Source organism: Kogia breviceps, chromosome 8 (assembly GCF_026419965.1).
Source record: "Kogia breviceps isolate mKogBre1 chromosome 8, mKogBre1 haplotype 1, whole genome shotgun sequence".
Lineage (NCBI taxonomy): Eukaryota > Metazoa > Chordata > Mammalia > Artiodactyla > Physeteridae > Kogia > Kogia breviceps.
This window is the reverse complement of record NC_081317.1, coordinates 38,937,838-38,950,252: the sequence shown is the minus strand read 5'-3', so window position 1 is coordinate 38,950,252 and position 12,415 is coordinate 38,937,838. Positions and strand designations below refer to the sequence as shown.

General features: G+C 34.3%; 1 protein-coding gene across 3 annotated transcripts in view; it reads right to left on the bottom strand.

Moving 5' to 3' along the window:
* The window catches only part of AGTPBP1 (ATP/GTP binding carboxypeptidase 1), a 178,089-nt gene that overhangs the window by 18,291 nt on the left and 147,383 nt on the right, over window positions 1-12,415 (bottom strand). For 2 of the 3 annotated variants that reach the window (XM_059072436.2, XM_067041223.1), the window contains 2 exons: window positions 9,625-9,801; window positions 4,834-4,994 (listed from right to left, as the gene is read on the bottom strand). In XM_059072436.2, the coding sequence (XP_058928419.1) occupies window positions 4,834-4,994; window positions 9,625-9,801 (338 nt within the window). Of the gene's footprint in view, window positions 1-143; window positions 238-4,833; window positions 4,995-9,624; window positions 9,802-12,415 lie in introns of those variants that run through there. The other variant, XM_059072438.2, reaches the window with a different exon arrangement.

Here is a 12,415-nt window from a genome sequence, read left to right as displayed (position 1 = left end):
GCAACCTTTGTGTACTGTTCTACATTCGGCTCCTGTTCCTCAAAACTAACAGTGCCTCCTCAAATAAAGAAAATCCCCTTGCCATTTCTGGTGTTGTGAATCTCTTTGGTTCTTCAGTTACTTCTTCTTCTTGTCTCTCTTCATCCTTTCTCTGGGTCTCCAATTCCATCAGGTCTTCATTAGTAAGCTCCTCATGTTGCACAGCAAGGAGTTCAATGAAGTCGTTCCCTTGCAGATCTAGCTTGAAATAAAGATACTGTACTACTGTACTCTATACAGTACTATACAGTAAAGTACAGAAAAGCACAACCACTTGTAAAGGATGCACGCAGATGACAATGTACACCAGACACATGAACTAACTTACATGATTGGACATGTGAACACACGTTTCCATCTTTGAAAGTTTGCAACTTGAAGGTTCGTGTGTAGGGGACTTACTGTACAGAAAATTATCAAATCACAAAGGAAGAGAGGAAGAGAGGAAGAAAGAAACAAAGGAATTACAAAATAACCAGAAAACAAAATGACAACAGTAGGCCCACACCTACCAATGATTACTTTAAATGTAAATGGACTAAATTCTCCAATCAAAAAAAGGAGTGGCTGAATAAATAATAAAAGAGACCCAACTATATGTTGCCTACAAGAGACACCTCAGTTTCTTAGTTTTAAGGACACACATCAACTGAAAATGAAGTGATGAAAAAATAAATTCAAATAGGAACCAGAAGAAAGCAGGGGTAGCTATACTTATACCAGAAATAAAAGACTTAAGCAAAAGACCAAAAAGAGAAAATAATAAGGTCATTATATAATAATAAAAGGATTGGACTTCCTTGGTGGCACAGTGGTTCAGAATCCGCCTGCCAACGCAGGGGACACAGGTTTGAGCCCTGGTCCAGGAAGACCCCACATGCCACGGAGCCACTAAGCCCATGCACCACAACTACTGAGTCTGTGCTCTAGAGCCTGCGAGCCACAAATACTGAGCCCGTGTGCCACAACTAAGGAAGCCCGTGCGCCTAGAGCCCATGCTCCACAACAAAGAGAAGCCACTGCAATAAGAGGCCAGCGCACTGCATGAAGAGTAGTCCCTGCTCACCACAACTAGAGAGGAAGCCCGCATGCAGCAACAAAGACCCAATGCAGCCAAAATTAAATAAACAAAAAAATAAATTTTAAAAAAAATAATAAAAGGATCAATTCATCAGGAGGATATAACAATTGTAAATATTTATGCACCCAACATAGGAGCACCTAAATATATAAAGCAAATATTAACAGATCTGAAGGAGGGAACAGACAGCAATATAAGAATAGCAATGAACTTCAAACACCCACTTTCAACAATGGATAGACCATCCAAGACAGAAAATCAGTCTAAAAAAAACCACTGGAATTAAACTACACATTAGACCAGACGGACCTAACAGATATATTGAACATTCTATCCAAAAGCAAAAGAATACATAAACACACATGGAACATTATCCAGGGTAAATCATATCTTAGGCTACAAACAAGTCTTAATAAAGTTAAGAAGACTGAAATCATATTAAGTCCAACCACAATATAAAACTAGAAATCGACTGGGAATTCCCTGGTGGTCCAGTGATTAGGGCTCCGTGCCCTCACTGCTGAGGGCCTGGGTTCAATCCCTGGTCAGGGAACTAAGATTCCATGAGCTGTGCGGTGTGGCAAAAAAAAAAAAAAAAAAGAAAGAAAGAAAAAAAAAAAGAAAACTAGAAATCAATTAGGAAAACTGGAAAATTCACAAGTACGTGGAGATTACACAACATGTTCCCAAACAACCAATGAGTGAAAGAGAAATCAAATAATATCTTGAGAGAACTAAAAATGGAAACACAACATACCAAAACTGATGAGATGCAGCAAAAGCAGTTCTGAGGGAAGTTTATAACAATAAATGCCTGAAAAAAGAAAGATCTCAAATAAATAACCTAATTTTACACCTCAAGGAACTAGGAAAATAAGAACAAACTAAGCCTAGACTTAGCAGAATGTAGAAAATAACAAAGATCAAACAGACATAAATGAAATAGAGACTAAAAAGAAAAAAAATCAATAAAATTAAGAGCTAATTTTTTTAAAAGATAGAATAGACAGTGAGACTTTCCAAAAAAAAAAGAGAGAGAAATTATAAATGAAACAGGAGACATCACATCAGATACCTCAAAAATACAAAGGATCGTAAGAGACCACTATGAACAATTATACACCAACAAATTGGACAACCTAGAAGAAATGGAAAAAATTCCTAGAAACATACACGCTACCAAGACTGAATCATGAAGAAATTAACAGAAAATCCGAACAGACCAATTACCAGTGAGGAAACTGAATCAATACTCAAAAACCTTCCAAGATAACCCCAAGACTAGATGGCTTCAATGATGAATTCTACAAAACATTTAAGTAAGAAATAATAGTAATTATTTTCAAACTCTTCCCAAATTAAAAGAGGAGGGAACAATTCCAAATTCATTTTACAAGGTCAGCATTACCTTGATACCAAAATCAGAGAAGAAATTTTAAAAAAAAGAAAATTATTGGCCAATATCCCTGATGAACTTAGATGCAAAAATCCTCAATAAAATGTATTAGGAAATCATATTCAACAATACATTAAAAGAATCATACATAAACCATGATCATCTTGCACCCTGAGATGCAAAGATGGTTCAACATATGCAAATCAATCAATGTGATACACCACATTAACAAAATGAAGGATAAAAATCATATAATCATCTCAATAGATGCAGAAAATCATTTGACAAAATTCACCATCCATTCATGATAAAACTCAACAAACCAGCATAATAAAGGCAATATATGACAAGCCCACAGCTAATGTCATACTCAACGATGAAGTACCAAAAGCTTTTCCTCTAAGATAAGGAACAAAACAAGGATGCCCGCTCTCACCACTCTTATTCAACACAGTACTGGCTTGAGCAATTAGGCAAGAAACAGAAATAAAATGTATCCAAATCAGAAAGGAAAAAGTAAATTTTCTCTATTTGCAGTAGACAAGATATCATATAGAATCCCTGAAAACAGCATAATGTTAGAAGTAATAAATGATTTCAGTAAAGCTGCTGGATACAAAATCAATATACAAAAACCAGCTGCATTTCTATACATTAACAATGAAACATCAGAAACAGAAACCAAGAAAACAAACTTACTATAGCATCAAAAATAATAGTTAGGAATAAATTAACCAAGAAGGTGGAAGATCTGTACACTGAAAACTGTTAAGACACTCTACTCTTATGTTCAAAGCAGTATTATTCACATAGTCAAAGTATGAAAACAATCTAACTGTCCATTGATGGATGGATGGATAAAAATGTGGTATATAGATATACAATGGAATATTATTCAGCCTTAAAAAATAAAGGAAATCCTTTCATTTGCTACAGCATGGATGAAACTGGAAGGCATTATGCTAAGTGAAATAAGCCAGACAAAGACAAATATTGCATGGTGTCACTTACATATGAAATGTTAAAAAAAAAAAAAGAATTGGAACAACTCAGTAACAAAGAGTAGGAAAGTGGTTGCCAGGGGATATGGGGCAGGCAGAGGACACAATAGGAAGAGGTTAGTAAGAGTGATACAAACTTTCAGGTGCTGAGATGAATAATGTCTGAGGAAGTAATGTATAACATGGTGACTATACTAGATAACACTGGATTGTATAATTGAAATTTGATAGGAAAGCAAAACTGAAAAATATTCCCTCACATATGACACAAAGGTAAACATGTGATGTGATGGATGGGTATGTTAATAACTCAGTGGGGTAAATCCTTTCACAATGTATACATATACCAAATCATCACAGTGTACATTTTAAATATCTTACAATTTTATTTGTGAATTTTACCTCAAAAAGATGGGGGGGGAGAATACATGAAATAACTTAAAAGTAGGCTTCTAAACATTAATGAGGACAACTTTATTTATACTTATTTATAAATCAATATATTTATATTTATTTCTATTATCATTTAACAAGTGTTTTGAAATATAGAGAATGCAGAGGATCACTGCCTCAATTATCACATTATATAAGAATCAAGTTCTAATTAATGTTTTACTACACTTAAAACTACTAAATTGATATATATATATAACATAGCTTGGCAATAAATTAACAAATCTTATGTCAATGTTCAACAATAAAAATCATGTAGGTTCTATAAAATGGGACTATTCCTACCCATATGTATCAAACTATAAAATGTTAAACTCTGGTACTATGATTAAGAATTATGATACTAAATTATCTCAGCCAATAACTGATCAAATTTTACATACACTGAATTTTAGGAGCAAAAGTTTACCTACTCAGAAGGATACTACTTGGCAGATGTAGTTATATTTTCAGAGGGATATTAAATTAGCTGTTTCTAGTAGATGTAACCAGAAGGTGACTGGAAAGCCATCTGATATTTGTAGATTATCAACAAAATAAAATTTCTTTTGAACTATGAATCTTGGCTCCAAGCCTTCTTAATTTACATATTATCTGATATAAGTAACTGTTTTCCACACTGTTTATTTTTAAGTTAAAAGTAAATCATTAAGATCACTAAAACAGCATTCCAAATATAAGGATATTTCATTAAACTTTTATCCAAATACCAACCAATGTTAAAAGAAGCAAGACTTACGTATATTAATTCTAAAAATGCTCCTGGCTGTCAAAATCTCTGTGCCTTTCCTCTGCGTAACTAATTTAATGAAGTTTAACAGTATACTACCATACAACAAAAGAATAAAACAAGTATGTCTTACCTAGTTACTTTGCAGCTCGAATCAATCAAGTCATTTTCAAAGTCAAGCAGGCTAGAAGGCAGATTATATTCCAGTGGGGATGTCAGTCTTTTCAAACGCAATAGACCAACACAAAATTTTGCTCCCATCTCTTCCAATTCTCGAGTACCAATCTGTAAACCCTAAAAATAAAGAAATAATAAACATGCAACTAGGACATTTGCTATCCTCTGGCTATATCTCATTAAAATTACATTAAAGGAATTTGTAACTATATTAATAAAATAAAAGGCTGGCACTTTGTATGAACCTAGGACTCATAAGCACAGTGTCTTAACAACATAAGATTATTTTAAGTCTCAAAAGAAACTGTCTTAAAAAACCGTTTCTAAAATGTCTATGCTCGTTCACTGCATGCAAACTATTTTCACCAATGGGGAGGAAAAAACAGATAAACACCTTGTGGTTAAGTTATTCTTGGAGCTCATGGGTGAAATTATATTTTTACAAGATCTTGCTAGTACTTCTTGTAATCTACTACTTGTATGCTGATGTTGAAATATTATGGTGCTACAATCAAGGCTCCAATTTGTATACTTGAACATTAATTTATACATACTTTTCCTGAATGATAAAAAGAAATTGCTGAGTAAAAAACAAACAAAAGAAAGGTAACTATGTCAAAAAATATTCAGACGAATCTAACCTAATGAGGCAGCAGTAAAATAAGTTCTTATGTTCCATGTCAGTTAAGAATGCCCATTTCAAAGTTGGTCTACTAACGTAAAAACAAAATTTTACCACAACCCTTTTTTAACCAATAGTTTTTCAGTAAACAATATAAGATTTACCGAAAGTTAAACATTACCAAATACAAGGATAAAAATGGACTGTAAATCAAGACGTTGCTTATCACTTAATTTTCAGATGAAAATGAATCTCTAAAATAAATGCAATCCTTACACCAACAAAGGTTGTGGGCGTAGATGAGAGCAGACTAGATTTTCAATGACCAGACTAAAAGCACACAGTAACTGAAGAGATAAATTATAAAAACTGTTATTTACTCTATGTAACACATGCCTTCATAATAATGATTGACTGATTGTTTAAATAGTTTGGCCATCTCCAAATATTCTAAGAAATGTGACCTAACTGACTTAGAAAATGCATTTGCCTTCTTAATCTAAAAGCTTTAGAAAGGCTATGCCTATTTCTGAATTAGCTCATCAAAAATAAAAATAAAGAATATTTGAAGCCTAATTTGAAGTAATATAAGAACATTCTTGAGGGTGAAGAGATTTGTTTCTTAAAATATTATTAGACTTACACAATTTATTAGCTAATATTAAAAAGTTTGAAAAGTATACATTATGTGGAGGGGGGAGGATGGGGGTATATGGGAATTCTGTAGTTTCCACTCAATTTTTCTGTGAATCTAAAACTGCTCTTTAAAAAGTTTATTGGGGGCTTCCCTGGTGGCGCAGTGGTTGAGAATCCGCCTGCCGATGCAGGAGACACGGGTTCGTGCCCTGGTCCGGGAGGATCCCACATGCCGCGGAGCAACTAAGCCCGTGAGCCATGGCCGCTAGGCCTGCGCGTCCGGAGCCTGTGCTCCGCAACGGGAGAGGCCACAACAGTGAGAGGCCCGCATACCGCAAAAAAAAAAAAAAAAAAAAAAAAAAAGTTTATTGGGACTTCCCTGGTGGCGCAGTGGTTAAGAATCCGCCTGTCAACACAGGGGACACGGGTTCGAGCCCTGGTCCGGGAGGATCCCACATGCCGTGGAGCAACTAAGCCCGTGCGCCACAACTACTGAAGCCCACAGGCCTACAGCTCATGTTCGACAGCAAGAGAAGCCATTGCAATGAGAAGCCCGTGCACCGCTATGAAGAGGAGCCCCCGCTCGCCGCAGCTAGAGAAAGCCTGGGTGCAGCAACAAAGACGCAATGCAGCCAACAATAAATAAATAAAAATAAACTAACATTTTAAAAAGTTTATTAATTAAAAAAAACTTTAAAAAAGTATATGTTATGATCAAAGCACTGAATTTTAGATGTAAAACCTTAGCTTATTATTAGTAGTAAGACATACTTCTCTCCATAGGAGTTTTAAATCAATGTAACTCTATCACTGGAAATCATGTAAAGTATATATATGTCAATGTAAATCGTATAAAAGAGAAATGACTATATATTAGGTATCTATTTTATTTTAAAAATTTTATAATTTTTAGAAAACTCATCTAATGTTTTATGTTTCAGAATTTACTTTAGTAATTTTTTAAATGTCGTTTTTTCAATGACTAAATAAATTTATCAGAACACAAAAAGAACATCTAAAAAAATCCAATGAAAGTCTATCAGTAGAATTCAAATATAGTAAGAAAGTGCTATTATTATGCAACAGATGATTTCAAGGGGCATGCAAGTCTCAGCTTCCCTGACTTCTTCTCTCCCTACTCCCAGAGACTAGTTTCATAGACACTGACGCTTTAATTTACCTTCTCCAGCCTGACTGCATCTCTTTAAGAATAATTTATAGTCTATTTCCCTAAATCATAGGAACTATCTATGGTCCTTTACAAAAAAGACTGTCAAGCTTTTTTCCATCCCACACACTTACAGTCCACTAAAGCAATGATTAGGAGGCAGGGTTTGTGGGCTGGAGTGCTCATGCTCCTCTCTTACCACAATCGTGCTTTTGGTAGGCTAGAAGACACTGTTTTACAATATTTGAAGAGATTTCAAAAGAGCACAGTTTGGAAGAATAGTATACTGTGGTCAACCTAAATCTTAGGGAAGAGTCACTCTACGGAAAGTACTGAAATTTCACTAAGTTCTACCCATCTAGGCCCCCAAAGTTTGAACGCCAGTTGCAAAATCTATACAATTTTCTTCCAGTTTGTTACAGACTGGAAAAATCATTTAAGCTCTCCACTTGAACATTTTGGCATCAATCATAGTATGTTTACTACTTTTTTTTTTGTGGTACTTTTTTTTTTTTTGCTGCTACATTTTTAATACTAACCAATTGGAAGATTTTTAACTCTTTCTAAACATAAAGTTATAATCACTTTTATGTGAGGTATATGAAAATCACTATGAGATTCAGATTCCTCTTGCCCATGTCAAAAAAACAAAACATGGGCTTCCCTGGTGGCACAGTGGTTGAGAGTCCGCCTGCTGATGCAGGGGACACGGGTTCGTGCTCCAGCCCAGGAAGATCCCACGTGCCGCAGAGCAGCTAGGCCCATGAGCCATGGCCACTGAGCCTGCGTGTCCGGAGCCTGTGCTCCGCAACGGGAGAGGCCACAACCAACAGTGAGAGGCCCGCGTACCACAAAAGAAAAAAAAAAACACAACAAAACAGAATGAGTGGAATAATTAGCATGACACCTGAAAAGCTTTTTGTGACAAGGCAAGAAAAATAAATATCCGGGTTTACAGTTGCTTACCTCAGGTCCAATTCATTGCCTTTTAAATTCTCAATCTTTTGTGGTACATACATACAATGGAATATTATTCAGCAATAAAAAAGAACAAAATAATACCATGTGTAGCAACATGGATGGACCTAGAGATTGTCATACTGAGTGAAGTAAGTCAGACTGAGAAGAACAAATATTGTATGATATCGCTTATATGTGGAATCTAAGAAAATGGTACAAATGAACTTATCTACAAAACAGAAATAGAGTCACAGATGTAGAAAACAATCTTATGGTTACCAGCAGGGAAACGCAAGGAGGGATAAATTGGGAGATTGGGATTGACAATATAAACACTACTATATATAAAACAGATTAACTAATAAGGAACTACTGTATAGCACAGGGAACTCTACACAGTACTCTGTAATGACCTGTATGGGAAAAGAATCTAAAAAAGAGTTGATATATGTATATGTATAACTGATTCACTTTGCTGTACACCTGAAACTAACAAAACATTGTAAATCAACTATACTCCAATAAAAAAAAATTTTTTAAGTTCTCAAACTTTAAAATTAAAAAATTCAAAGTCACCTAACATTTAATTACTCTTAAATTTCAAAAGTAAAGTCTGAACTCATTGTTTCCCATAAAAGCCTATGGTACCACAGAAGAGGAGTCATAGTAAAGACTTAGTGATTAGTGAAGGAATATACATTTAAAAGTCACACACACACACACAAAATCTAAATTAAAAAAACTTAATGTCATGTGTTTATTTCTAAATGCATAAAATATATTTACATCCAATAAATTAAAATGATAGAACATTTTATTAATAATGTACTACTTGCACAGCTCATTATAAATTACTAACCATTATTTAAATGTGTATTACAGCATGCTTTCTTAAAAATTATGACTGTAGGGCTTCCCTGGTGGTGCAGTGGTTGAGAGTCCACCTGCCGGTGCAGGGGACACGGGTTTGTGCCCCGGTCCGGGAAGATCCCACATGCCGTGGAGCGGCTGGGCCCATGAGCCATGACCGCTGAGCCTGCGCGTCCGGAGCCTGTGCTCCAAAACGGGAGAGGCCACAACAGTGAGAGGCCCGCGTACCACAAAAAAAAAAAAAAAAAAAAAATTATGACTGTAAATAGACTCAACGAAGATTTCATAAGGATCCAAAGCAAGCTATTTAGTTCAGAGAAGTAAAAACAAACAAAAACTGTTCTTAAGATCACATATAATTCAATTCCATTATTGCAAGTTATATTTAGCTCAGTATAACAAACATATCATTTAATACATCTTGAAAACTACTAGAGCATATATGGAAGACTTGAAATATTTTTATTGCTGGAAGTCCTGAGATGTTTTACCTTATATTTTCCCTGATCACAGCCACACAAAGTACTCTCCATGGTATAGCTTCTTTGTACTCCTATCTCTCTCCAAACTACAACACGTGCTGTAGATTCTTTAGATTTTTCTACTACGAAGCTACAGCTGCTCATGCAAAATGCTGGGGCAATATGACTCAGAATCTTAGGCAAAGTCTGCAAAGATAAGAATGATAAAATATTTCAAGAGCTTTCTTTTATTGTCATTTAAAATTATTTTAATTTCTAAATTTTGAAAAATTTTTATGAAAGCATAGTCATTAGAGTAGTCACGTGGATCTTCTTCTTATATCCCTTGCTATTCAAAACACTGAAAGAATCCTCTTACTAAATTAGACTTTTCTGCTTTCCTAGACAATATTAATCAGAAAATAGAATGAACAAAAGGATAATATTCAGTAGCAACCAATAAGTGGAATAAAACCATGTAAAAATGTTTTAAAATACGAAGAAAAACATATTTCAAAAAATGAAGAAACTTTAGTCATGAAGATGTCTTGACTAAGAGATTTAACACTGTAAACGTCAATCACCCCTAAATGAAACAATAAAGCTAAGACAGTCACAGTCTAAATGCCCACAACATTTTTGCAACTTAAAATTATTCTCAGGTTCACGTGAAAATGAAATATAGCAGTATATCCTGGGGAATTCTGAAAGAAAAGGCTATGACTAGAGAAATAATCTGACAGATAATTACGTATCTAACATTAGTTAAATGATGATACTGTATAGGAATAGATGCATCTTTAGAAAGAGAGTTCAGAATTAGAACCAAAGGTATTTGTTAAAATTAGTATTATTATTAGTGAGGAACATTGATCATTCATGAAAAGCTGACACAACTGGTCAGCCACTGAGAAAAATCAGCTGAAGTCACTCTCCATTGAATTAACTCTAATTAGATTGTGAATTTAAATTTTAAATTAATAAGTTAAATTTCTAAATGAAGCTACAAATAGTAAACATAGAACTCCACTTTTAAAATCTTAGCAGAAGTCTTTCTAAGCCTCAAAACCCAGAAGCTACTTAAAAAAAGAAAATCAACAAATATGATAAAAGTTTTAAATCACTATACATCATAAATGAAATATTTTAATATACTTATAAAGAGTACACTTATAAAGTTATTTTTTAAATGATAATTAGATACTTGTACAAAAGTAAGCAGAGAATATGAGAAAAGGCTATTTTTTAAAAAGAGAGAGATCATAATTGGCCAAACACAGAAAAAGATACTTGACCTCATATATTATAATTACAGATACACAAACTAAAACCATCAGATATGTTTTTCACCTGGCAAAGATGACAGTAAGATGTTTGGAGAAACAGCACTATCATTCACTGGGGAGTATCAATTTGTACAATCCTTATGAAAAACAATGTGGCAATACTAATGAAGTGACCACAACCAAGGGACAGTGAATAAATACATTTTGGTATAGCTGTACAACAATAACAAAAATACACAATGAAAATCTTGTGTGGCTATCAAAAAGATGAAGACAGATCCAGATATGAGGACCTAGAAAGATGGCCAACAAACATTATGTGAAAAAAAAGTTGCTGTGGAGCGTTAAAAAAAATAAAAACCACAAAAACTTGATATACTATGTTCATATACATCTATGAATGAATGTGCTTAGAGGTAAATCTCACAATACACATGGTGAAAGTGATTAGTGATTAATTGAGAGAAGATGACTTTCACTCACTACTTTACATTTCTGGAGTGTTTCCATTTTTTAACATAACTCTAATCATTTTATTTATTTGGGAAAGAGGAAGAAGAGAGAGGACACCAAAAAGAAAACGTGCTTTGAAGTTTTGCTAAGGGGAGTGGTATGTTACTGAAACTTGTTTTTGGAAAATAACCTGGGTTGCTTGTTTAGGCGTAAATAAAGTAAGAGAGACACTGTGACAAAATGAAAAGCACACAGTACGTAAAACAATAGATCTCCCTTCAGTCCTAGGCAGACCTCAAAATATACCCATACATGTGGAAACAAGGCCTGTAACAGATAGCTTTATAAAATCGGCAGAGGAAGGAGGTGCTGTTTAATAAATGGTGCTGAGACAAATGATTATACATGGGGAAACTAAAATCAGACCCCCACATTTCATACAAAAATAAATTCCAAATCGATTAAAAATCTAAATGTGAGAAGCATTTTTAGAGGAAAAACTTTCAGTTTTTCAAACTTGAGTATGATATTAACTGTGGGTTTGTCATAAACAGCCTTTATTATGTTGAGATATGTTCCCTCTATACCAACTTTGATGAGTTTTTAACATGAATGGATGAATTCTGTCAAATGCTTTTTCTGCATCTATTGAGATGATCATGTGATTTTTTATCCTTCCTTTTGTTAATGCGGCATATTACAATGACTGATTTGTGAATATGAAACATTCTGCATCCTTAGAATAAATCCAACTTGATCATGGTGCACGATTCTTTTTATATATTGTTGGATTCGTTTTGCTAATATTTTGTTGAGGATGTTTACATCTGTATTCATCATACATACTGGCCTGTAATCTTTTCTGTAGTGTCTTTGGTTTTGGTTATCAGGGTAACGTTGGCCTTGTAGAATGAATTTGGGAGTGTTCCCTCATTTTCTGTTTTTTGGAGGAGTTTGAGGAGGATAGGTAATTAGCTCTTCTTTACATGTTTGGTAGAATTCCCCTTTGAAGCTGTTGGAACCTGGACTTTTGTTTGCTAGGAGTTATTTTATTACTGATTCAATTTCACTACGAGTGATCA